The 25,284-nt window shown below is 44.7% G+C and overlaps 1 protein-coding gene across 5 annotated transcripts in view; it reads left to right on the forward strand.

Moving 5' to 3' along the window:
• Nucleotides 1-24,590, forward strand: part of Tnc (tenascin C) — a 90,635-nt gene extending 66,045 nt beyond the window's left edge. For all 5 annotated transcript variants that reach the window (XM_052716788.1, XM_052716787.1, XM_052716789.1 and 2 more), the window contains 11 exons: nt 5,926-6,048; nt 7,363-7,506; nt 10,079-10,198; nt 12,046-12,189; nt 12,937-13,067; nt 15,875-16,007; nt 16,581-16,732; nt 17,665-17,761; nt 18,589-18,750; nt 21,299-21,462; nt 23,847-24,590. In XM_052716788.1, coding sequence (XP_052572748.1) covers nt 5,926-6,048; nt 7,363-7,506; nt 10,079-10,198; nt 12,046-12,189; nt 12,937-13,067; nt 15,875-16,007; nt 16,581-16,732; nt 17,665-17,761; nt 18,589-18,750; nt 21,299-21,462; nt 23,847-23,957 — 1,481 coding nt within the window. In that variant the 3' untranslated portion in view covers nt 23,958-24,590. The remainder of the gene's footprint in view (nt 1-5,925; nt 6,049-7,362; nt 7,507-10,078; nt 10,199-12,045; nt 12,190-12,936; nt 13,068-15,874; nt 16,008-16,580; nt 16,733-17,664; nt 17,762-18,588; nt 18,751-21,298; nt 21,463-23,846) is intronic.
• The last annotated feature ends 694 nt before the right edge of the window (nt 24,591-25,284 follow it).

A 25,284-nucleotide genomic window follows, 5' to 3' on the forward strand; every position in this document is an offset into this window, starting at 1 on the left:
TGAACGATGGAGCGGGCAAGACTATCAGGACAGTCTTCCTGAGATTCATGAACTTGAAGGGACACTTTTAGCATATGTAAGCGCCCTCTAGAGGGGAAATAAGACCCTATTCCCTGTCAGCTATGCCAAGGAGAAAAGAAAAGATGGCATAGTTGCTATGGCCATAAAAGTTATGTGACTCTTTAGCGGGAGAAAGAAAGACCTGGAAGTATGGTCATACTTTTAGAAAACGGAGGGAAGAGTCAAGATGGCATTCTATAGAGACAGCTACCTGAAAGGAAGTAGAGGAAGAAATCAGAAAATCCTAGGGAAAGGATAAAACCTGAGAAATGATCAGCTAGCTACACACAGAGAGGCTCAGCCTCCTCTATTCATGCACCAAGAATCTGAGACCCAGAAAACTGAAGTGCTGTGCCTAAGGTCATTCTACTATGAAGAGCTTATTTTGAGTGTTACTGTAATTATTTTAATAAGCAAACCAGATGACCAATAACCGATGAATGTATACTTACTTGTCTGACAGACACAGAGCCTATTAGCCCCAATTTCCTACTCTCTATGTTAAGACATGTTTTGTTGTATTGGAAGTGCAGGAGTGGGTTTGTGGTGAGTGTGTGTGTATGTGACAGAGACAGAGAGACAGCATAGACAGAGATATACTGTGTGTCCCTTATATATGTGTGATATGGTATGTGCACAAGTGTGAGTATGCAAGTGCTCAAGCCTACGTGTGCACAGAGGCCAGGAGCGGAAGTGGGGTGTCCTGCTCTATCACTCTCTACCTTGAGACAAAGTTTTTCACTGACCCTGGAGCTGGACTTACAGACAGAAAGCTCCAGAGATCACGCATACACACACACACACACACACACACACACACACACACACACACACACACACACTCACGCACACAGCAGTAGAATTATACACACAAGGTGATGCCTGGCTTCTTACATAGGTGCAGGAGATTTCAACTCAGGATCAGGACCTCACTTCCCACCAAGCCATCTCCCAGCCCACCTTATTTTTTCATACGATATCTCTGACTGAGACTTGGGGCTCAGCAGTTCAGGTAGGCTGGCAGGCGAGCAAGTCCCAGGGATCCTGTCACTACTTCCCCAAATGATTAGATTACAAGTGTGACATCATGCCATTCTCCACATGGCTGCAGAGGGTTGAACTCAGGTCAGGATGCTTACACAGTAAGCACACTACAGGCTGAACTATCTTCCCAACACCAAGACAGACATGTTATTGTATTAAGAGACAGGATGTAAGGGGCTGCAAGAATCAACCCACAGAAACTATAACCAGTACTTGAAGACATGGAGACAGTGCATTAATTTAGTGGGAGGAAAAGCACGGCTCCTCTCGCACACAGTATCCCCACTTCAAGCATTGGTGGCACGGTGTTTAGCATAGCTGCCTTCCAGAGTACCCCAGCCCAACTTTGATCTCCTTCTCCCCGTGGCTGCCACAGAATGGCTCCGGATCAGAGGCGCAGACTGATCTTGGTTTATAAACACTGCTCTTCAAAGTTTACTTCTGATCACTGATTTTTGTTTTGCTGAGTTTTTTCTCTAGAAGCCCTGTAGTTCTAAAGGAAAAAAAAGAAATTAGCATGAGTTGATTTGCTTTCTTAAGAACAAAAGGAAAGGCAGAGCCTGCTTCTTTTGGGAAGACCCCCTCTTAGCCTCCCCTCTATGGGGTCTTAAACTCACAGCCAAAGAGAAAAGAGCATATATGCATATGAACCGTGTGTAACCATGCACGTGTCCATGTGAGCCTGCGCATCCATGCTCTGGGACTAGGAGAGGCCAGAAGAGGTCATCTAAACACAGCAAGTACATGACTAACTTCACCTTCAGCCCCTAGTTTCAAATTTCCTTGAATTTGCTCATCCCCTTTTCTCTCTCTTTCTTCCCTCACACCACCGTGAACCCTCCTCAACGTCGGGCTGTCCCCCCCTACCTCCTGATAACGATCTGCCATGATTCCTCTTCATAAGAGATCTCTGTCTAGCTACCAGCTGTCCACACTTGAGTACCCAGAACTGCAGGGAAGGCAGTGCAACCTAGCGGTTAGCCAGTGGTCTCTGAACAAACTCTCAGAGACTAGTCGTGTTTCTCCCGCTTAGCATCTGTGTGACCTTGGGCAAGTCTCAAGCCCCTCATCTGGAAAACAAAACTCAACTCAAAGGTCAGCGTAAGATTTAAACATGACACAAAGAGTGTCTGTTTAACTCTTTCCTTGCCTGTCTTAACAATGCTAGCTATTACATGCTTGATGAATTGGAAATTGTATTTCCAATAGACAACAAAATCCAAGAGTTAAAAAGAAAACAACAGTGGAGTCTGACTGTGTCGCTGCACATGGTTCTGTCTTGAGGCAGTAAATATTACTGCGTTTTCTTGTCTCCAGAAATATACAAATACACAGAATTCAACAGGCACTGAATTCTTTGAGCACTGTGTTTGAAGGCCTCACTCACTCCTGGCGTTTTGTGCTGCATGTGCATGTCTTATCAGTGGACCTGAGATGATCCCATAGTCACCATTCAGTCGTCCTCCTGTGTATGGACACTTGGCTTATTATTTGTGGTGTTCCTCTGTCCGTGCACTTCCAGGAGCTTCCCTTCCCCACTGTGGTCAGACCTCCATAGGGAGATGCTCCCTCCTCCTCTAGGAAGAAAAGCGCTGCCAGACCCCTGTGCACGATCCCGAGAGTCCCTCCAAATTAGGCAAGCAACCCATTAACAGAGAATCATGACTGCCCTTCTCTTCCAGAGACTCCCGCAGCCCACCAAAGGTGCTCACATAAGAACCTGAAAAGATTTCCTTGGTCTGTCCCAGTCTCTGTCAGTACGCAAATGTTCCTGGAGCTCTCTTCAGTCTTAAGGCCTAAAGTGTAATTAACACCTCTTTTCTCACCCTCCAGAACAAAGTCCCCACTGTAACCTGCCCACATTTTCCAGTCAGGCACCCTCTGAACTCCTCAGCCCCATTTCAATCAAGATGAACTTGACGACACACCACAGAGTTGCAATTACATCATTTTGAAAGCCCGATCAGCATATTTCAGAAATACCTGCTTAGCGAAACTCCCTATCATATAACGCAGGCTTTTCATGTCTGATGCCTCTGATGCAGAGTCACACCTTTTCCCAAGAAGTATAAAGATGAAAACCACCAACTGAAAAGCACAAGCTTTATGCCACACACAGCCAGACTTATCGCTAAATGTCTTGTACACAGGCAGACCGAGGGAGAAGCACCTTCAGCCCCATTTCACAGATGTAAATACTGAGCCTCAGTGTGTTAAGGTGTTTTTAGGGTATAAAGCCAAGGTGAAACTCTTACCAAGGTTATTTCTGCTCCAAAGTTCTTGTCCATAAACCCACCAGCTATCCTCTTAACTGAGCACAAACCTAATGCATATTAAGTAACCAATACAAATTTGTAGAAAGGGAACTAATTTCTAAATGGTTAACAATTGCCACTGATAAAGGCATTCATTATAGATTTTGAGAGACAAGGCTTTACGTGGAGAGCAAGCAGAAGCCCTTTGAGAGCTTTTTTCAAAAAAATCAATTCCATGTATTTAGTTAATGGAAGTTCTTTTTTTTTTTAAATTGAGTCTAATTATAAAGAAAGCATTACCTAGGTCTCCCCTATTTTTTTGCGTGTGTGTGTGTGTGTGTGTGTGTGTGTGCACGTGTGTGTGATGAATGTGTATTCACACATGTGTCACCATAGATGTTTGAGAGATGTAGGTACATGTGTGTGCTCATGCTTATAGAGCCAGAGGCTGGATATCATCCTCTATCACCCTGCACCTTATATGCAGAGACAATCTCTCTCACTAAAACCCAGAGCTTGCCAGTTCAGTGGATCTAGCTACCTGAAGCTCATAGAAGGGAATGGATATCTTGTCTCTGCTTCCTGAGGACCCGGGTTACAGGTGGGTCACTGTGTCTACCCAGCTTTTATCCAGCTGGGCGTCTAAGCTCAGATTCTCACATTTGTGCAGCTAGAGATTTAAATGTTAAGCCACATCCCTAGCCCCTCCCCAGCTTTTGAATAGACGTGATTCCATTGTTCTGTGCTTAGCTCTCTGTTGTAGGGCTCAAGATTTGAGGACCCTATTCACAGCAGAAAGTTACACACTGAAGTTCTTCAGTATGAAAATATCATGCCCACTGCTCCTGGAATTCCACCACTGTTGTGACATTGCTACTGATGATACCTGGCTACTCTCCTACCACCTCTTTTACCAAACACATTCCCCTGAGTATATAATGGACTAGGCCACTGATTCTTACAGCGTTTAAGACAGTGTAGATATTGTCGGCATTTTCTGAATGAGAAACTGAGATCTAGAGGAGAAAGCTTTGTCTACAAAATACAGCTCCTAAAATGTGGCATAACCTACATCAACCAGCAAGGTTTCCAGTTAGAACAAGTCAGTGAATCAAGCAGACAGGGAAATCTTCCAAGGCAGAGTTCATGCACATCAGTAGGGTCTGCTCACAGCTAGACTCATCTAGCTCCTTTCTGGGGGTACCTGAAAGTGCAGGGTAGCCTGTGTAAGAAGGGGTCACATGAGGAAGAAAAGAGCAAGGACAATTACATCTAGTGAATTCTCTGCATGCCAGAGGCTATGCTAAGGGTTTTACATCCATTATCTCCACTAATCCTCAGAACATTCCTGTGGGTACCACTTTCCCCAATGGAGGGATGTAGCAACCAAAGCTCATAGAAGGGAAGGGACTTGCCCCAGGTTGCCCAGCCTCTCAGTGGTATTTGAACAATTAAGATCTTTCAGGTTCCTGGGACCCTGTGGTTTAAAAAAAGAAAAGACTTGCCATGGACAGGCTGAATTAAAAAGAAAAAAAAAAGCAGCCACAGAGACTTGGGGTGGTTTCCGGGTCACAGAAGAAGGTTGTAGGAGGAGATGAGGAGATGTCTCTGATCAGAGAAAAGGACAAAAATGGATAGGAAAAAATTTCTCTCCTCAAATCTCTATGTGTCTCTAAACTTAATGATCACCGTGGGTTGAAGCAGGGAAGCGATGAGGAAGCAGGCTATCTAGGGTCCAGAAATTGTTTCCTGAGCTAGCATGTCAGCCGAAGCAGGCAGAATCCTAAGCCAAAAAATATACAGAGAGAAGCCAAAGGAAACCAAATTTGGGAAGGAGAAAGTAAGGCAGCAGAAATGTCCCCTGGGCATGGGCTTCCCACAGGCAAACAGACCCCGTGTCCACTGATGGGAGCTTTAGTAATGACCTTACTTGGCTTCTTGGTTTTCGAGCTCCTTGAAGATTCAGGAGTGGGCTGTCAAGACTAGTTCCCAAGTAAGCTTAATTTCTGAATGCCAGGCTGTTCTTAGATCAGCGGCCCTATCCAGTGATCCAGAAATGTCCCATTGGAAGAACGTTGGTTAGAGAAGGGAAGCTTACTTTGGTCCTCTGTATAATGGCTACAACTGCATTTTCATCTCGGGCATTTCTATATGAGAAGTAAGCCTTGTGATTTGGAAAACTATATGTTTTTAAGACTTAGCATTAAAAAGAAACAAAACAAAGATCTGAAAAATACTAAAAATGAAATCAAAGAAAGCTATTCAGATCTGTGGAGGCACTCTCCTCGCCTCTGTGGAAGCCAGCAAACATGCTAACATCCATCTTTGGTGAAGCCAAATAACCGTGAAGCCCACAGTCACTCCTGGTCTACACAGTCACTGCATCTGTAGTGGATTTTCTTTCATGTCACAATGTGAGCATGTATCACGCATTCTCTATTCCTAAGGCTTGGCTTGTACATCAACTCCAGATACTATGTTTTTCCTGGTAAAAAACCCAGGAAAAATTACTGGTGGACAAGATAGGTGATGTTTCAGAGTTCCTATCTTGTTTTCTCCTTGACAGCCATGGGTTCTCCAAAGGAAATCATGTTCTCAGACATCACTGACAGCGCAGCCACGGTCAGCTGGAAGGCACCTACTGCCCAAGTGGAGAGCTTCCGGATTACCTATGTGCCTATGACAGGAGGTAGGGGACCTGCGGATGTAAGAGGGTGGGAAGAGCATGCAAGATTAGAATTAAATGGTGAATGAGACCCTGGTTGTTCTTATCTCACACACCCCCAAAAAAACATCATGGCTAATGAAAACCACTTCCTTCTTTCTGAGACCATCTAGAAAGACTTCCTTTGTGAAGTTCTGTAAGACATTTGGAAGACACTACCTTAGGAAAAGTCACTTGATTAACACCCTTTCTGGTCTTGAAATTGTAAAAACATCTTCAAGGAAATGGGTCCCACTATTGTTTGAACACAAGAACAGAGGATTTACACCCTGCGTTCCTCTTTGATCACCATCATCTGGAAAGCTAGTCTGAGCTATGTGTAAGGTTTTGCCCTTGGGGGCTGCATCTGCCTGGCTCACTACAGACTTAGCCAAGTTACAACTCAGAACACAGAGACTTTGATGAGGACTTCGGGAAGTATAGCCCAAACACAGCTTTTCACGGTGACTCTCAGCCTCCCGAACACTGCAACCCTTGGGTACAGTTCCTCATGTTGTGGTGACTCCTAATCATACAATTATTTTTGTTGCTGTTTCATAACTGTAATTTTGCTAACTTTATGAATTGCAAAGTAGATATCTGTGTTTTCTGGTGGTCTTAGGCAACCCCTGGGAAAGGGTCTAGATCCACAGTTTGAAAACCGACATCCTAGTAAGGAGTAAGCTGCCCGTGGTTGGATGTTTATAACGTCACGCTGGTTGGTAGCATCAGCACTGCAGCATCTCCATGAGGAGTTTGAACAGCTGGTTTGCAAACTCTTCACCAGTCCTGAAATTTTAAGAAATATAAATTCCAGACTCCCTAATAAATTTAAGAGCACAAACTTAACTGGGACCATCTTTATATCGTGAATAGAATCTCTCAAAGTAAGGGAGAGATTAGTATTCTAAGTGAAGTCAATGAGTTAAGTAATTCGGATATAGGTTACACTGTAAGCTTCCCATAGAGTTCATGGAGGGGAAAAAATAAAGAAAAAAAAATGTGCAACATGCCAACGCCTTCCCGAAAGGAAACTTGCCATTTTTAGTATACTGTGACTTCATGATTTTTTCCTTTCCTGACTGGGTTTTTGGCATCTGCACCAATGGAAAAAGCAATTTATACAAAAAGTAAGGGCTTTTCCTTCATGCCAGTGGGTGGGAGGAAAGGAGAGGAAGTCAAGAACATGAAATTTCATAAAGATATCATTTCATCTCTCAGCTTGGTACACCTATTTGGCCATGATGAATAAGTGTGAAAGAGTCTCCCCATCTCTGATCTTGCTTTGTTGGTTTCCAGGTGCCCCCTCCATGGTGACCGTGGATGGAACTGATACTGAGACCCGTCTGGTGAAGCTCACTCCTGGGGTGGAGTACCATGTCAGCATTATTGCCATGAAGGGCTTTGAAGAAAGCGATCCCGTCTCGGGGTCACTAACCACAGGTGTGTACAGTGATCGGTATTTCATCCTTACCCTCAGCTTGATGACTCATGACTGAGAATTTCAGAAAGCTGGCTCCAGTGGAAAGTGAGCTGGAATTAGAACATCCGGTGCCTCCCTCTAGCTTATCCTTAGCCTCTAATAAATGGAGTTGCCCAGAGACATCCTGAATGTCCTCTGGCCTCCATTTCGTTTGCTACTGTGGGAAAGAGTCAAGTGTAGGAATCATACTGAGCTGAGTTGAAACCCCAAATCTTCCATGTGTTAGCCACATGAGCTGTCAATTAACTGCTCTGAGGTCCTATTAACTTTTCTGTAGAATGGGCACGATTTTGCTTCCCTCATTAGTGTTGCAGGATTAGTAAGCATAAATGGGACTTCACCTGTCCCCTCATCCCTTCTCCCTGTTGCCTGGAAGCATTGAGAACACTGCAGAACACGTGCTTGCCAAGAGATGGGATGGTGAGAACTGTGATGTAACTGTATTGGTTTAAATATTAAGGCAACTTCATGTAGTTAAAAGGGTGATTTATTTTGTGGGGTAACTTACAAGTGAAGGGATAGGTAACAGGGTCTGGGAAAGGTGAAGCGCAGTCCAGGGGTGTTCTCTGGAGAACTCTGCTCAATCTACCTCCAATGTCCAGGATCCAGGAACCAAGAGATCCGGCCCATCTGGATCTCGGGTCTTCAGGGGTCCTCTCTTGGCTCTGCCTCATAGGTGTGACAGTTACCAAAGCCTCAACGGGGGTGGCACTTCCAGGTCAAAGCTGGAATGGCTACCCACTACATCTAGCCGTTCTCTGTTTGGCAGCTGCCGCATTTGAGACGCTGTTGACAAACCCTTTGCATTGCATCTTTTTGCATTTGCTGCTATTTGCATTCCCAGCTTATAGAAGAGGCACCTGAGGCACGAGGAGATTACAAAGTACCACGACTAGAACTGTGGAACCAAACTCGAACGTAGGTCATTCAGACCAACCCTGTCAACCGTTTAAAATAGAGGCTGCTTTTCTATTAAAATCTAATTTAAGAATAATGGATTTTATTGTGGGAGAATGAAGTGGAAAATTTCTCTTCAGAAGTCTCTGTCTGTAAACAATTTATCCTTTGAGATATGACAAATTGTCCAGCCCAGTTCATTCAGTGATCCAAAGAATAGGCCCCCCAGCAAATTTCAAAAATATACCAATTGCATACAAGAGTTGGTAATATACAATTAAAACATCCCATCTGGACTCAGAGTCCTGTCTACTTTTTACTCAGGCTTCTGTTTTCCCAAAGAAACCTTGCATTCATGATTCTCCACAGCCACAGACACAAAAGCTGGGTGTGTCTCCTCCCAAGGCCTCATTGTCATCGCCAGTTAAAGAAGGGTCTGTACACACATGACAAAGCAGGAAGACACTCAGAGGGGGTTGGGTTAGCTCCCCAACACGGACTTGTCACTCCCTGACTCTTAAGCCAGTTCTCTGAGGCTCAGGAGCCAATCTGTGACCTGAACCTGTGATGATAGCTGTCTTCATCTCCTAGGCTGTTGAGGGAGTAATTAGGTGATTGGTATAAAAAGTACGAGAGAGAGAGACCACATTCAGGCCAACTTTCGAGAAAGAAGCACTGAGCAAAGAATGAGCTCCCTTAAAACAGGCCGGAGATGAAGACCCCTGGAATATCCTCTGTCAGTGCAGGTCATTTGAAAATAACCCCTAAGGGCCAGAGAGGTGGCTCATCTTTTAAGGCCATCCACTACCCTTGCAGAAAACTCACAGCTGATTCTTAAAATCCACATCTGAAGCCCTGAGCACCTGTACTCACATGCACATACCCCATAAAGGTACACACATGATTAAAAAAAAAATAAGCTTAAAAAAATCACCGCTAACTTCCAAGGAGCTTCCTTTTGTTGTTGTTGTTGGTGGTGGTGGTTTTTGAGGCAGTCTTATTATATGGCCCTGGCTGGCCCTCCATTCACAATCCTCCTGCCTCGTCCTGCCAAGTGGGGGAATTACAGGATAAAACCTTTAACAAGCATGTCATTGACAACTGAAATCCTGAGAGCATCCCTTGCCCTTTCGCTCCCTACAGTAGCCACCACTGACAACTGAACTAGTGAAGTGGTCTTTCCAAGGACACAGAGCACAGGCGAGTAAACTACAATAGAATTTGAGCCCAGAGAACTCCAGATTATTCGGTATAAAATCCCCTAAATACAGATATCACCCAAAGCCCAGAAAAGCCTCAGGCAGTACTGAACATACAAGTCTCCTCTATATATGTTCCTTTCCTGGAAAATGGGACATGATGATAACCCTTGTCACACATTCAGCACTGTTCAGGATCTAACTACCCATAATATCACATATATGTCAAAATCACACCAAGGAAAAAGCCGGCCAGTGTTATCATGCCCGTCTTACAAGTGAGGAAATAGAGACCCAAACTAACACAGCAACAAGGGAAGGAGTCATGATATAAGCTAGGTTAGCCTGTTCCACATGCCTGACTCTGTGAACCATACAAGCAGGTGTCCTCTGATATTATACAACATGGTGAACTCTCGCCCACATTTCTTTCCAGCTCTGGATGGTCCATCCGGCCTGCTGACAGCGAACATCACAGACTCAGAAGCCTTGGCCATGTGGCAGCCAGCCATTGCCACTGTGGACAGTTATGTCATCTCCTACACGGGGGAGAGAGGTAAGGCCCTGTCCCACATTCTCTACACTCTTCTGAGGGTTTGTCTTGCTGGAAACTCCTCCCATTCTCCTTTCAACATGCCACAGAATGACAAGACTCAGCGGTGTACTGGAAAAGCCAGTACGTATCCCTGCATCTCTCCACTGCATCCTCAGGAGAGCCGGGTAAGCCATTCAAGGGGAGAAAAGCAGGTGCGCTTCTGCGTGTTTTTCTAACTAGACTCTTGAGTTACTCTTCTCATTGCTGTGACAGAATACATGGCAACCAACTGAATGGGGAAAAGGTTTATTCTGGCTTCTAATTCAAGAAGATAATTCCCATACAGCAGGCAAGTCCTGGCAGCAGGAACAGGAAGCTGCTGGTCACATTGTATCCACAGTCAGGAAACAGAGAGCAAACGGGAAATGGGGCAGGCAATAAAACCTTAAGGCTTACCTCAAAGGGCTCACTTCCTTCCTTCGGCGATTCCACTTCCTCAAGGTACCACAGCCTTCTCAAGCAAGGAAATCTAATTCTGCCTTATTGGACATGAAGGATCCAAGGGTTCTGAAAGGCTTTGTCAGGGCTCTGTCACCTCCAAATGACATTGGGAGGTCCTGGGGTGCCTAGTCTTCTCAGAGGCCACTGGAGGACCCAACTAAAACAAATTTGATTGAAAAAAAAATCTGATTTTCCCCTCCCTTTGCAAAGAGCTGTATCAGCTTACCCAGTGGGCAAGTTAAACTCTTGCTGAGGCCATCAGTCAAACACAGCTACCAAAAAGCAAATCAAATGCAAGGAAAAAAGAGCCCCTTTCAAGAAACCTTTACCCACTTTCATGATGAGCGCTGTTCTAGAAAGCGTCCTGTTATTTCATTTCCCACATTTCTTATCTTATGGCTCATGATTGTTTGGCTTTCATTGACAATATTCCATGACACCATAATCTAGGCCTGGGGGCTCTGAAAATCTTAATCTAGCCCCACCCTGAAAATATTTCTTTGTAAGAACAGCAAAAGTGGTGCAGAAGGGGGAAACTCGGTCTACCCACTTTACTCTTTGCTATTCCCTGTGTGGAAATTCTTCTGAATCAGGGATGATGGTGTTGTCTCCCCTAAAACATCAGCTAAGGGGTGGAGGAAATCATGGAAATTTTAGATCGAGACTAATCAAGAGCCTAGGCAAGGAGAGTAGGGCTTGTAGATAATGAGGCAAAGTGACCAATTTGTGCAGTTTGTCAATGACTCCCCCAGTTTCGACACTTAAAGGTCCACCTGGGAAACCCTGATCTTAACAAAGCAGAATGGGAGTCCCCTATGATTATCTGATTAATATTTTTGCCAAGGAAATATAATTCTCGCCCATTGGACATGAAGGAGCCAATAGGCCTGAAAGCCATTGTCAGGCTCTGGGTGTTATTATTGTCAGCCCTCAGCCTTGAGGATTCAGTGGTCCTTGATTTGGCGGCATTTGGTACTTTGTAATAGGAAGCATACACAAAGAAAAAGGTGGGAAGCTAGAAGTGGAACAGGCTAAATTTGAGTATGAGTAGCCGAGCCCCAGAGATGCTCCCTGCAGCTCTCCTATAGCTTATTCCCATGACTCAAGCAAACACTTTTTCAGCCAATCATACCACATTGCATGGGCAAACATCTCCTCGTCTTTCCATCTGTTGACTGAAAACGTCCAGTCTCTGTATGATACATCTTTTGTCATGTGAGTGCTCAAGAGAGAGAGAAAGGAATGTGAGTCGTCCCAGAACTCAAACCTATTGTGCTGTGGGGTCACTGAAAGGTTCTGTCTTAAAGAAGGTGTAGATACTGTTTGCCAAGAGGTAAAACTGCCACATTTGTGTGTTTCACATTTAGTGCCAGAAGTTACACGCACAGTGTCTGGGAACACAGTGGAGTATGAACTACATGATCTGGAGCCTGCCACAGAGTACACACTGAGGATCTTTGCAGAGAAAGGCCACCAGAAGAGCTCTGCCATCACTACCAAGTTCATCACAGGTACAAAGGCAACCAGAGTGGAGGTCCTCCTTTCTGAATTGCCCACCCACAGCCTGCATCTTAAACCACATCCCTCCCCTGCTCTTCCTCCTTAAGTCAGGCCCTTGCAATGTAATGACATCAGTATGAGTTAAACTCACCAGCGCCCACTCAATCAAGACCCAAAGAAGCACACTATTTCCTCTTGAACTGAAATGACCCCATAAATGAGGAAAGGATATTTAAAGGAAGGTTTTTTAAGTGGAAAAACACTCTCTACTGGCCCTAAACCCAGCATTTAATGATCCATGCGCCAGGCAGGAAAAGAGTTTTTAAGAAGTTTTCAGGCTAGTTTTCTTAGATGTTCATTGGGATTTATGTATTGAGATCATTATATAAAATTTGGGGAAGTAATGGATTGTCCCTTCTGTTGGGGTGAGAGCCAATATTAGTATTCCTCAGTCCTCTCAGTTAGAAACAAGGAGTCAGTAACGATCTTCATAGCTCTATCTTTCTCCCCCAAATCCAACCAAAACCAACCAGGAATGTATTGTGTTTTTGAACTATTGTGTTTTTATCACTTGGGGTGATAGGACTCATATAAACTCCAACTTTGGAGACTGTGGGTTCAACTTCCTCATCTACAGTCAAGGAGGACTCTTCTTGTCCAAGGCCATGTTCAAAGTTAGGAAAGGGACTTGAGCCCAGTTCCCTTCCGACTTCTCCTCTACATCTGCTGACTCACTTGCTACACACTGTCTTCTCCAGACCTCGATTCCCCAAGAGACTTGGCTGCTACTGAGGTTCAGTCGGAAACTGCCCTCCTCACCTGGAGACCTCCCCGGGCATCAGTCACTGGTTACCTCCTGGTCTATGAATCTCTGGACGGTGCAGTCAAGGTATCTGTAAATCACACATTGCTGTGCAAAACATCTGCAAACTTGTCAAAGTAGGAAAGAACTACCTGATGCTGTTTCTCCAGTCCAATGCAACTAGGGACCTAGAATAAACTAGTAGAGACTGGATGTGGTACCGGACCTTGTGAGTCATGCTCTCTCTCCTCTCTCACTTTAACCAGACCCAAGTTATCTGAGAGGCAGCCAAGATCAACAACAGTGTTTTATAAGACTTACTATTCTAGGAGTTGGGCTCAAGGTCATTTAATGTTTCATGGGGAAAACACAAACGGCATCTTTTGTATCTTTGCATGTACAATGTCACCACCTGACCTTCTATGCATCCCACCACACCCTTGCGATGTCACTTGTTAATACCAGCCACATCTATTGTTAATATCACCTATGTTCTCTCCCCCGTGAACTTTTCTGTAATTCTAAGCTAGCTTACGTACTCTGTTCATACTTAGCTTTGCCCAGTTTCTCATTTATGTTTTGTGTATCAGCTTCACTTTAGCTGAGAAATAGACATCTCTGCTGTTGTAGTCTACAGCTCATATCATGGTTCTTCCAAATTTCATTACTTTTGTTGCTGCGGTTTCATCTGGTGTGGTTTGGTCTGGTCTCCCTTCTTCATGCTAGAAACTTCTTCCCAATGTCTGTTGGTCCTTGTTTATCCTTTCATACTTAAGCCAAGAAGGAAAAAGCTGATTAGACAGTTGAGCTGCACATAAGGATTTGTCAATGTTGAGATTCAAGGTGGAGATCAGCTGTGTCCCTGGCAATTTGTGGGGTCACCCCATAGAGCTTGAGTTCTTACTGTGCACAAGTTTCACTTGATCTTGGACTTCTAGTGTGGTATCTTGACCTCCTCACCAGCTCTTCCTGGTAGATGTGAGTCTAGAGCCTCCACTCTAACACAGATGCTCTAGAGAGTGAACCTCACCCTTGCATCTGTCCCGGGAGGGGACTGGGAGAATGAGAAATCTAATGATTTCTCATGCAAAGCTTTAAACTTACTAAACCTTTGTTGAGTCGCATCCCACACAGTCTGCAAAGGCAGTTGTGCTGTTATACACATGCATCAGGAACTTGCTGGGTGCTTCAGTGTATGTCAGCCAGCCTCTGGTGGTTCTGCCCTCCAGTTAGTCCCTGGCTCCCTCTGCTCTGGCCCTGCAGGAACTGTCTGTTCTACTACCTACCTTCTGCCCTGCAAGGTTCATAGGATCTCCTTGTTTCTATCTCTTCCCCCTCTCCCTCACTTATGCAGTTTCATCCCTTATACTTGACTCACATTTTAGCAGGTATGAAGAACAAGTAGAGGCATATTGATATTCTCAATCTGCCACATTTAACCAGAAGTAGACACATTTCTAGTTACCTCACAGTCTTTCTGGAGTTGGTATACAATGAACGATTTCACGGTATGAACTGAAGCTGGCTCCTTATCTTCATGTTGTCCCTGTTCATACCTTTAAGATAAGTGCAGTGCACTCCCAGTCCTGAGGTCTGCTCCAGGTCTGGGGTTTCTAGGATCATACTTCCCTGGATCATGAGTCTCATTTCAGGCTGTCCTAGTCACTTAGAAGACTGAACACAGAAGCATAGAACAGAGTGCAACTCTATCCTCAGGCAGTTCAGTGAGCCTGGCTTTGTACCTGAAAGTTGATCCCTCCCCAAGGACCAGATCTGAGATCCACACAAAGGTCACTGGGTCACTAGGATTCAGTGAACACCTATGAATCATGGATAAGGTGTTAGGAGACCTGAAGAACGTAACAGCATCCTCTACCACCAACAAATTATGAATTGGGAACAAGTGTCTCAGCTTCTGTGAAATTCAATTCCCATATCATAAAAACATGAATAGCATACTCCCCTAGTTCCTAGGAAGTGAGAGAACCTTCCAGGGCTTCCACAATGACCTATTAGTGACTAAACACAACTAGCTATGCCAATGGATTGTAGAGAGGAGTTGCGTTTGACTGCCAGGATGGAGGTTGGATTCCAGCCTCAGCTACCAAGGTCATCTGCTAATAAGAATTGGAACCTAGTGAGGATCAGACAAAGTGGATCTTCTACAAACTGAGCTCAGTCACCAAACTAGACAGCAACCCAGGGACCAGCCACAAGTGTAGCATGGGTCACACATCTCTCCTTCCTGGGTCAGTTCAACCCTACATCCTGTCCCACCTACTGGGCTATCACCATTATCTTCTGACTCAAGAGCTCCTGAGAGTGACTCCTAGCTTCCTAGATATACATCTGCCTCCTTACCCTGTGATAATTCAGCTAGCCTGGGCTAAGGTAAAGCTGTGATAAAGAGTGAACCCACTTTAGGAATTGCTGACCTAAATGGTCTCAATGTCTCTTGCCCCTTGTGCAGTTCACCTTACCATCAGCTTAAGCTTCTTAAGCATCAACAGTTTAAGCCTATGCAAAAACCTTTGACACTCCCTGCCCTCATTCCTTGTAAGGATAAACTCCAAACTGCATAGCATCCCATTAAAGGTGTTTTGTAATCCTTCTTTGCCCATTTCCATTACCCCCCTGCCCCCACATCTTAAACTAAGTGAGGTTGAAGCAAAGTATAGCTTCTATGCTATTTTAACTTTCTCTACCTTTCTGGCCCCAGAACCTTTACTCATGCGGCACTCCTCCTATCTCTGTCATTCCACATGGAATCTGGCATGTAGTAGGTACTGAGTGGATTTTTGTTGAGTTAATAGATGATTGCATGGGTCAGTGAAAGAGGGCATCCCTACCATGAGACTATCTGGGACCAAAATGATCCTTTCTCCTGCCCACAGGAAGTCATTGTGGGACCGGATACCACCTCCTACAGTCTGGCCGACCTGAGTCCATCCACCCACTACACAGTGAGGATCCAAGCACTGAATGGATCCCTAAGGAGCAGACTGATCCAAACCATCTTTACCACAAGTAAGGGGTCCATGGAGGAACATGGTCTTAAAGTCTGACCCTGCAGCAGTGAATCAACCTTCCACTTCCTCTTCAACTTCTATGTTCCATTTTTCAAACAAAGATCTCTACAATGTATCAATTCCCTACTAGTGCTTGTAAGCCTGGAAAACGTGTATGTATGCAAAAGGTTACAGATATCCTGGTGGAAGGCAAGGGGGAAGCTAGCTGGAGCTCATCTAGGTGCAGTTCTTATCTCCGTTACCTTCTGGATATAGCTTAGAAGTCATCTACACTCCATGAGCCTTAGTGTTTTCATCTCTATGATGTGATCAAAAACTACCCCTTCTTCACAAGTACTTCATATAAGAAGATGAGGTGTTATATTTGAATTCCTAGCTCAGTGTATGGCTCTTATACTGTTGGGTTTAATATACACTCCCTCTCCTTCAGCATGAAGGAGCACAGGCTTAGAGAAGTAGGAGCTGTTTGCCTATAGGAACCTGGCCACTGCACAGCTGAGCTGCAGCCTGTTCTGACAGTACCCTCCCCCTCCCTCTGCTCCCAGAGTCACTCTTTCTCTTCATCCTGCAGTTGGACTCCTGTACCCATTCCCCAGGGACTGCTCTCAAGCAATGTTGAATGGTGACACCACCTCCGGCCTCTACACCATCTACATAAACGGTGACAAGAGCCAAGCACTGGAAGTCTACTGCGATATGACCTCTGATGGAGGTGGATGGATTGTAAGTACCACAGTAGATTCCAGAGCTCCTAGACAGGGGCTTGGGTGGGGGAAAATGGAGAATATCCTCTTCACTGTGCACTCTGACATATACATACATAAGATATTGCAAGATAGTCCCTGTCACATAGAAGCCCCCCATAACTGTCTATTTAAATAAAAAGCAAGGGCTGGAGATGTAGTTGAGATAGTAGATTGCTTGCCTGGAATGTACAAAGATCTGAGTTCAGTCCCCAGCACTGCACAAAGCCAAGCATGGTAGGTAAATGTTTCCTTGTACTCAGGAGGTAGAGACAGAAGGATTGGTAGTTTCAGGTCATCCTGAAATGTCAGTTTGAAGCCATTGAGACCCTGACAGAATGAAAGAGAGAGAAGTGGGTAGGATGGTGGAAGAATGAAGAGAGGGGGAAAGAACTGGCGGTTAAACAGAGTAGCATAGGGAATCACTGTTTTCTAATTTATCTATTCTGTCCCTTCTCAAACAACTTTGATGAGAGACAATGACAATCAAACCTACTACTTACATTCACCATCACTAGCTGAGTAGTTACTCTCTATCAGGCATGTGTTAAGAATTTCAGGATTTATTTCAATCCCATGGCTATATTGGCTGTATAGGATATATTCTTTTATTAATAAACCTTGTTTTAGGTCATCCCCCCAACCACTCCTGCATTGTCAACATCAGTGTGATGTATCATGAAGACTAAATGAGAGGCAATGATGTATCACTGTTACCAGAGATGAGAAGTACTTTCAGCCCCTAGTTTTCAGAAGACTGAAACTCAGGGCAGGTGGGGGACGGCATGATGTCCAAGCAGTGAACAGAGCTGGAGATGGGTGCTCTTCCCACAATCTAGTGTTCCTCCTTCCAGAAAGACATCTTCTCTTCCCTTCCATCATTTAAGTGTGCCCACATGCATTATGTTGTAGGTTTTCCTGAGACGCAAAAACGGACGTGAGGACTTCTATCGAAACTGGAAGGCCTATGCCGCTGGGTTTGGGGACCGCAGAGAAGAATTCTGGCTTGGTAATGCAGCCCTGAAAGTTTGTGTCAGACATGCCTATTTCTGTCTTCCTGGTTACTTTTCCTACTGTAGTGACCGATGGGGAAAGGAAAGGATTAGAAGGAAAAAACGTTTTGTGGGAGACACAGGGTGTTGGGATAATTAACTACTCTAGGTCATAAAAATAAAAGTGTTATCAAGCCAGGCCCTGTGGATCAACCTAGCATTAAGTCAGACACTAAACTAGTTATGAAATCAGCCTCACTGTTGCCATGGCCAGCTTCCCTCTTGAGCTCCAGACACTGAGATGGGTCTCATGGTCATAATCTCTTACCCAGAACATCCCTGCAAAAAGCAGAATTCCCATCTTGCTCATGAGGAAACAGACCCTCAAAGAGGCTGTATGGTTTATCTATGATAATCTCTCTAATGTCACAAATACACTGTAATTCAAACTATCCAAGCCCATAGTGTCATCATCCATCATGGACGCTTTCCACAAAGCTGCCTGCACAGAACATTGTTCTCTGCACCATTGTCTGCCTGAGCCTGAGACTTCCCAACCCAGTGTTATCCATTGCTTCACATCAGACAGGATTTTTAAAGTGTGTAAGTCAGGTCCCTAGGCTTATCATCTTTGATCTTCCCAATACAATAGGAAGTTGACAAGAAAATGTGTTGAATGTTTTCTTTTGAGGCTCAGAAACATGGCATTTGCTTTGCCTGGCATCATATCAGCAAACAGAGAAGGTTTCAAGCCCAAGTCTGTGTGACATGTCCCACTGTTGAATGTTTCCCTGCTGCCTTGGTCACCCGTGCTTCCTTATCAACCCTTGCTTGCCATCCACAGGACTGGATAACCTGAGCAAAATCACAGCCCAAGGGGAGTACGAGCTCCGGGTGGACCTACAGGACCATGGGGAGTCGGCCTTTGCTGTGTATGACAGGTTCAGTGTGGGAGATGCCAAGAGTCGCTACAAGCTGAAGGTAGAAGGATACAGCGGAACAGCAGGTATGGGGTAGCCACACTGCGAGGCTCTGAAGTCCTGGGATTCCCTCATGAAGGAATGAAGTCCTGTGGATTCCTTCAGTCACCATTCCTTCATGTCTTCCCTTCCTCACCCATTTACTTAACTTGAATCGACAGATATTTGAATACCTTCTGGATGCTAATCCAGAAAAGCTATCATTAAAAGGGTCTGGGCCAACATCTGTAGCATCCGTCTCTGAGATGTAAAGTAGGTCAGGAATCATGTCAACTATGGTTGAGTTATAATGACTCATCTTTTAAAAAAAATATGTTTCTGCCTGGCAGTGGTGGTGCACCCCTTTAATCCCAGCACTTGGGAGGCAGAGGCAGATGGGTCTCCGTGAGTTTGAGGCCAGCCTGGGCTACAGAGTGAGTTCCAGGAAAGGCGCCAAAGCTACACAGAGAAACCCTGTCTCGAAAAAACAAAACAAAACAAAAAATATGTTTCTTGTCCCTTTGTAGTTAATAGTTATAGAGTGATAGGGAAATGGTCTTTCAAAGGCCTCCATCTTCACCAGAGCCTCCTCAGGATTCTCTGTGATAGCCATGTGATGTCTCTGAGGATCTGCTAATGTGCAAGTTCTGATGTAACCAGATGTTCAGGGGGAGTCATTGAGATACTGTGTTTCTGGTAAGTTTCCCTGGTGATGCCTAGACTGTTCCTGACATGGCTAGACTCTTGACTGTCAAGTGACCTTTCCTTCTTCACTTAGATCATAACACTACTTTTGAAAATGCTTTGACTTGAAGTGGCCTTTGTGCAGGTTTCTGGTTCCACATTAGAGCAGCAACAAATAAGGAAGCCATTCTTAGCAAGGCTATGAGGTGGTACCCTCCTTTGTAGGCATTTTTCAACTGGGCTGCCCCTGACCCCATTGAACTCTCAAAAATGTCTTTTAGGAAAATGATATAAAGATGAGGAAAGTGACTTGGGAAAACTCAAGGATTTGCCCAAGATGCAACAACTCTCAAAGGAGTGTGTGTGTCTGTGTGTGTCTGTGTGTGTGTGTGTGTCTGTGTATGCACACATGTACACACACGCACACACATGCATGCCTGTGGTGAGCAGTGGTAACAAGGAGGGGCCGGGTCAAGGATACAGACCACCTATTGTAAGCCATGGCCTCTCTGGGTGGTCTTATTTTATGCTTATGAAAACAGGAGACAGATTTGCAACCCCTCCGAGAGCCCTTCTAGAAAGGGAAAAGTCTTCACCTTTGACTAATGGGTGTCAAAACCAGGCTGTGGTGGAAAAGGGCACAAAGCTCCTTTGAGAGGCAATTTGGTAGGAAGGAAGAGAAATAGACAGGGGTGGAAATTATTTTAGTGCTTACATGCCTCAAGAAAATCTGACGCTTTCTCACCTGACAATAAATACCCCTTTGGTTGAGATCGATTCAGGAAGGAAGGATCTTGTTACATGGCAAGAAAATCCACCAACCAACAAGAATGTGGCCTGTGTCCACTCTTTACCTTTCTGAAGGAGAACACTGCCTTTCCCTTCACTCAGGGCATCCTCTTCCTACATGCTTTGGTGGTAGTGCCTCACAGGGATAGTCATCAATATCTACTTGCTCTCTGTATGTTGTGGGTAGCGTCTTTAGTTAAAAAGACTCCTGGGGTCCTTTGACAGCTTGCTGCAAGATCTCAGCATCAAATACCTGGATGTCGTAGAATGTCTGCACACAGCTGAACGGCTTAGGAGTAAGGAGGACCCAGACAAAATTCCCAAGCAGCACTTTATGAAAATGAGTTTCTTGTGTAACAATCAGATAACACCAGCCTGGTAAACACTTTTATAAAATGATTATGTAATACCCAGGCTATCTGACAATATTTAGAGACTGAAGGTCTTAATTACGACTGTAGCCAGATATGTTTGTATATGAGGGACAAGCCTACTGTTACTATTTTTGTTTTGTTTATTGGCACAGGGTCTCACTACGTAGCCCATGCTGGCCTCAAACGTGTGCTTCCTGCCTTAACCCACCCCATTCTCATGCTGGGATTACAGATGTTCACCACCATGCCTGACTCACGCATCATTATTAAATGAAAATTTCTCGCCTTGTTTTCCTCAGTCTTTTATGCAAAGAAAATGTAGACAAGTCATAAACAACAGCCCTGGGTGTTTGCATGCCAGTCTCCCTGTCCAGAAAAATTATCACATCCAGCATTCAAACAGCACTGTGAGGCAGACAGAATCCATGGAATGGCTGTACTTTATAGATGAGTAAACTGAGGCTTAGAAGGACACTTGCCTTGTGTCAGGTCACAGGTAGAAAGCCAAAGAGATGGAACTTGAATGGAACCTTCCAGAGCCACCTACAGCCTTTTTTCTTATGATATGACAGTGCTTTTTGCCAGAGATAAGTGGTAGGGGTGACACCTACGTCCCATGCTTCAATCCTCATTCTGGATCTGCGGTTCAGTGCCAGCATACCCATGGGACTTTCAGTAGTCACCTTTGGTTCTCCCCTTCAGCTGTGATTTGGGGGGTGTCTTTATTCTCTCTTCTGCTCTCAATCAGGTGACTCCATGAACTACCACAATGGCAGATCCTTCTCCACCTATGACAAGGACACAGACTCGGCCATCACCAACTGCGCTCTGTCCTACAAAGGAGCTTTCTGGTATAAGAACTGTCATCGTGTCAACCTGATGGGCAGATATGGGGACAATAACCACAGTCAGGTGAGTAGTCTGTGACAGCTCACAGCTGACAAGGCTGGGGAAGCAAGGTGTGGGTGAGGGAAGGACACTTCAATTAGAAAACGTGTTATCTTTCAACACAGTGAGAAATCTCAATGGCACGGCAGATCAGCTAAGATAAAACAGCACATATTAACTCCTGAAGAGCCCAAGGGGAGCTGACCACTGTCCGAATAGGTCACAAATTTAGAATTTCCCCTCAAATAAAATTACTGGAACTCTATAAAGCTGATGACAGTGAACGCTATTCCAGGGAAGCAGGGGTGATGTAGACCCTAGCAGAGCTTAGGCCCACAAGCATCTTCATAGCCCCAAAAAAGATCTGGGATGAAGGCATGAACTTCAAATCCCCTTTGTTTTACAAAGGTGCCAACACCCTGTGAGAGATGAGTCTCCTGATTTTGGAAGCATACCTAAACCTCTGTATGCCTAAGCGCCCTGATTTTTCTCTGAACCCCGTATAACTCTGGTGCAACTCCCACCATCACAAACTTTTAAGCTCTTTAGAAACAAGTGGAGGAACCAAACTCAGAAGTCCACCTTGTTGAGCTCTGTCTGCACTAGCAGGAGCCCAAAAGTGAACAATGTCAAGTGGAGCTACTTAATCCTGGCTAGCCCCAGGCACTAGCTCCTTCCCCAGGGAGAAAGGACAAGCATGGTCTCCAGGTCACATCATGCTTAACCCTAACCAGGTCTGTCCATCAAGATCCCAGTGGCTTTATAAAAATACGATAGCCTGGGTTACATGTTACCATTCTAAGCTTTTAGATTTGCTGTCAGGTAGTGTGTGGCATAGCAGCCTCCAGAGTGCTTGTGTTTTTGTTGCTCTTGATTGGGGAGTAGGGTGTTTTGGGATAAGCCCCACAGGTAATTCTTGACATGCAGCAGGTACAAGGGGCTGCTAGTTTTTATTAATCATTTTTTCAATGTGTTTATGACTTAGTCAACTGGATACTAGAGAACGATACCCATGCGCTTAAACGTAGATCTTACCTTGATATAACATCAAACACTTCTCAAGCTCTCCAATCTTCTGTATCTCCTGCACTTATAATCTTCACCCTATGAGAGAATCAGGGAGTGGTTTTTGGTTTCTGTTACAGAAGAAGCAAGAATAGAAGAACACCTCTTTACATCAATCTTTGGCTCTATCTATCTTATTGCCTTGTCCCCTAATACCAATGTGACACAGATTGCTCTGTAACAAAACACAAAACTTCAAGTCAAACAAGACCATGTCGTTTATTCTCCTTCCATCCAATTTTCAAAGCCAAGAAGGTGTGCGAGGTCACAAAGAGCCCACATGAGCTCAGAGCTATGTCTTGCTCTGCTCAGACCACCACGTGGCCTCTGTGAGGTCTCTTTCCCTCTCCAGCTTCAGATTCCTCCTTTATACAAGGATTCTTGGCTTCTAGCCAGCCTTGAACTTTTATGAGAAGAAAGAGAAGGTCGGCAGGTGGAACAAGCAGTCAGGTTACAGGACCTTACTATAACTGAATGGTTGCAAGTACATTTTTGCACGAAATGAACCAGCCATTCTCAGATCCCACCCCCTTCGGGCTCAGAGACAGATGGCCTCCTACCACCAAATGCCAAAAGTTAGAATCAAACTAAAAAAAAAAAAAAATCTCATAATTTCTCTCATCTCACTAGTCATTACTTTGTCTGTGGGCACACTCCTTGTAGCTCTACTCCATTTGCAGGGGAGAAAGGTCAGTGGCAAGGGGTGGTGGCTTCCAGAAATACAGCCTGAAGCTGTGGTGATTTAGCCTGGAGCAGCCCCTACATGTTCTTGAGGGCAGACCCAACTATCTCCAGACCCCATTAAGGAGCCATATGTGGAATCAGAAGCCTGGGTACAAATATTGTCTTATAGAAAAATCTTCGGCAACATCTCAAAGATATATGTGTTTCCTTGAGGTGAGGTACATAAAACTTATTCTATAAAGTCCCCAGCACTGTGACAGCATGTCTACAGACTCATTTAACCTTCAAGGATCTTCTTGCAAGGTTGATAGTACTGTATCTCAAGAAAGACAAATTACATGTAATAAAACTGAGGCCCACAGGCCTTGATCACTTGTTCAAGGCCCTTTGTCTCTCATACAAGTGCATACTCATGTGTGTGACTGTCAACTCTGAATGACTCTCACTATGGGTAGAGAGTTAGTTTAGATTCGGCCTGCCCTTTTGAAAGTTTTCACAGCACAGACCAGCAAAGATAAGAGTCAAGAGGCAGCTGCCTGTGAAATACAAAGCAATTATAAGCTGAAATGAAACTCTTTTTGTTTGGATAACTAAATGATAATGATCCACAAATCTGTTTCCAAATGCAAACCACCCCTGTGGTCTCTGGTTTTTTGCAGGGTGTTAACTGGTTCCATTGGAAGGGCCACGAGTACTCCATCCAGTTTGCTGAGATGAAGCTGAGACCCAGCAGCTTCCGAAATCTCGAAGGCAGGCGGAAGCGAGCATAACTTCCAGGAACAACTGGGTGAGAGAGGAATGAGGCCCAGAGAAAGGAAAGGACTTTACCAAAGCATCAACACAACCAGTCCAACAGTCAAGCTATCGCTGGGCATTTGATGGGTGTCCAGTCGGACGACAGATCACTGAGGCACTGGCATAGGCCCTCTGCAGTTACTTCCTTTGCACCAAAGACAACAGTCTGCAACCAGTTTCTGCTTTGCTGTTTGATTGAGCAAAGTCTTCCAGTGACAGCAACACAGTGATTTTTTTTTTTTTTTACTTCTCTTGGGTGGTTCTGGGAATGGGAGAGGGGTAGGCTGGCTATACAGTGGATGTAGTCATTTTTAGAACCAACCACATTTTACACAAAGCTGTATAATTAATTGTTATTGAATGGGGTAGCACAGATTAAAAACGTGGTCATTGGATGTTACCCCTTACCCCCTGTTGTTTGTACATTTCATACAACTGAAGCCAGAAAAGTGGTACTGTCTAAACTTCAAGGATATTAATATTATTAATATAATAATGGTGATGGTAATGATGAAAACTGAGGACTTTTTAAGAGATGTTCCCTTCCCAAATGCATCTGGACAGTACCTGATTGTATTTTTTTTTAATAAAAGCACAAGTACTTTCGAGTTTCGTCTGCCCTTTTGATTTTGGTTGTCAAGTCTGAATTGCACCAAAAGCAGTGTATCCGAACAAAGAGAGGAATGTTGGAAAGGGGCCGGAAGGGAGGCCAGTGCTCAGTTGCCAAGGAAGAGGAAGGGGAGACAGGGGGCAGAGGGGGGAGTAAACAAAACTGTAACAAGACTGAAAGAACGTTCACGCTAGGCTCGGGCTTCATGCTTGGCATTTTAACGATTTGTGTTTTTTTTCTTTAGTTATGATTTGTACTTTAAAGACGCTGTGATGCCCATTTTCCAGTGCAGCCTAGAAATTCAATGGTAAGGAAAGGATTGATAACACAGGCACACTTCCCAAACTCTAATTCCCAAGTCCCTCCCTAACTTCTCTGAGCCTCAATTTCCTATTCTGCGAATGAAATGCCCACTTCGTATTTCACAGTGTTTCCATGAAGAATAAACGGTGCAGCCATGAGAGAACTCTAACATGGTGTTTGGCATGTACTAAGGCGATAAGTGTGGACTGTCTCTACTGTGAGTTTCTATGGGATGACTCAGAGGCTTGGCTGTGGCTGCTTACCCAATTAGCAACTAGAACTCTGTGTAAACCGGTGGGTGCCTTTGACCCCAGTGTGTCCGCTCCCTCCCTGGCCCCGATGAAAGACTCTCCTTCTTGTTCCTTGGTATGCCACAGGGACAGAGTTCT

The sequence above is a fragment of the Peromyscus californicus genome, unplaced genomic scaffold, assembly GCF_007827085.1.
Source record: "Peromyscus californicus insignis strain IS unplaced genomic scaffold, ASM782708v3 Scaffold_5__1_contigs__length_169319896, whole genome shotgun sequence".
Taxonomy (NCBI): Eukaryota; Metazoa; Chordata; class Mammalia; order Rodentia; family Cricetidae; genus Peromyscus; species Peromyscus californicus.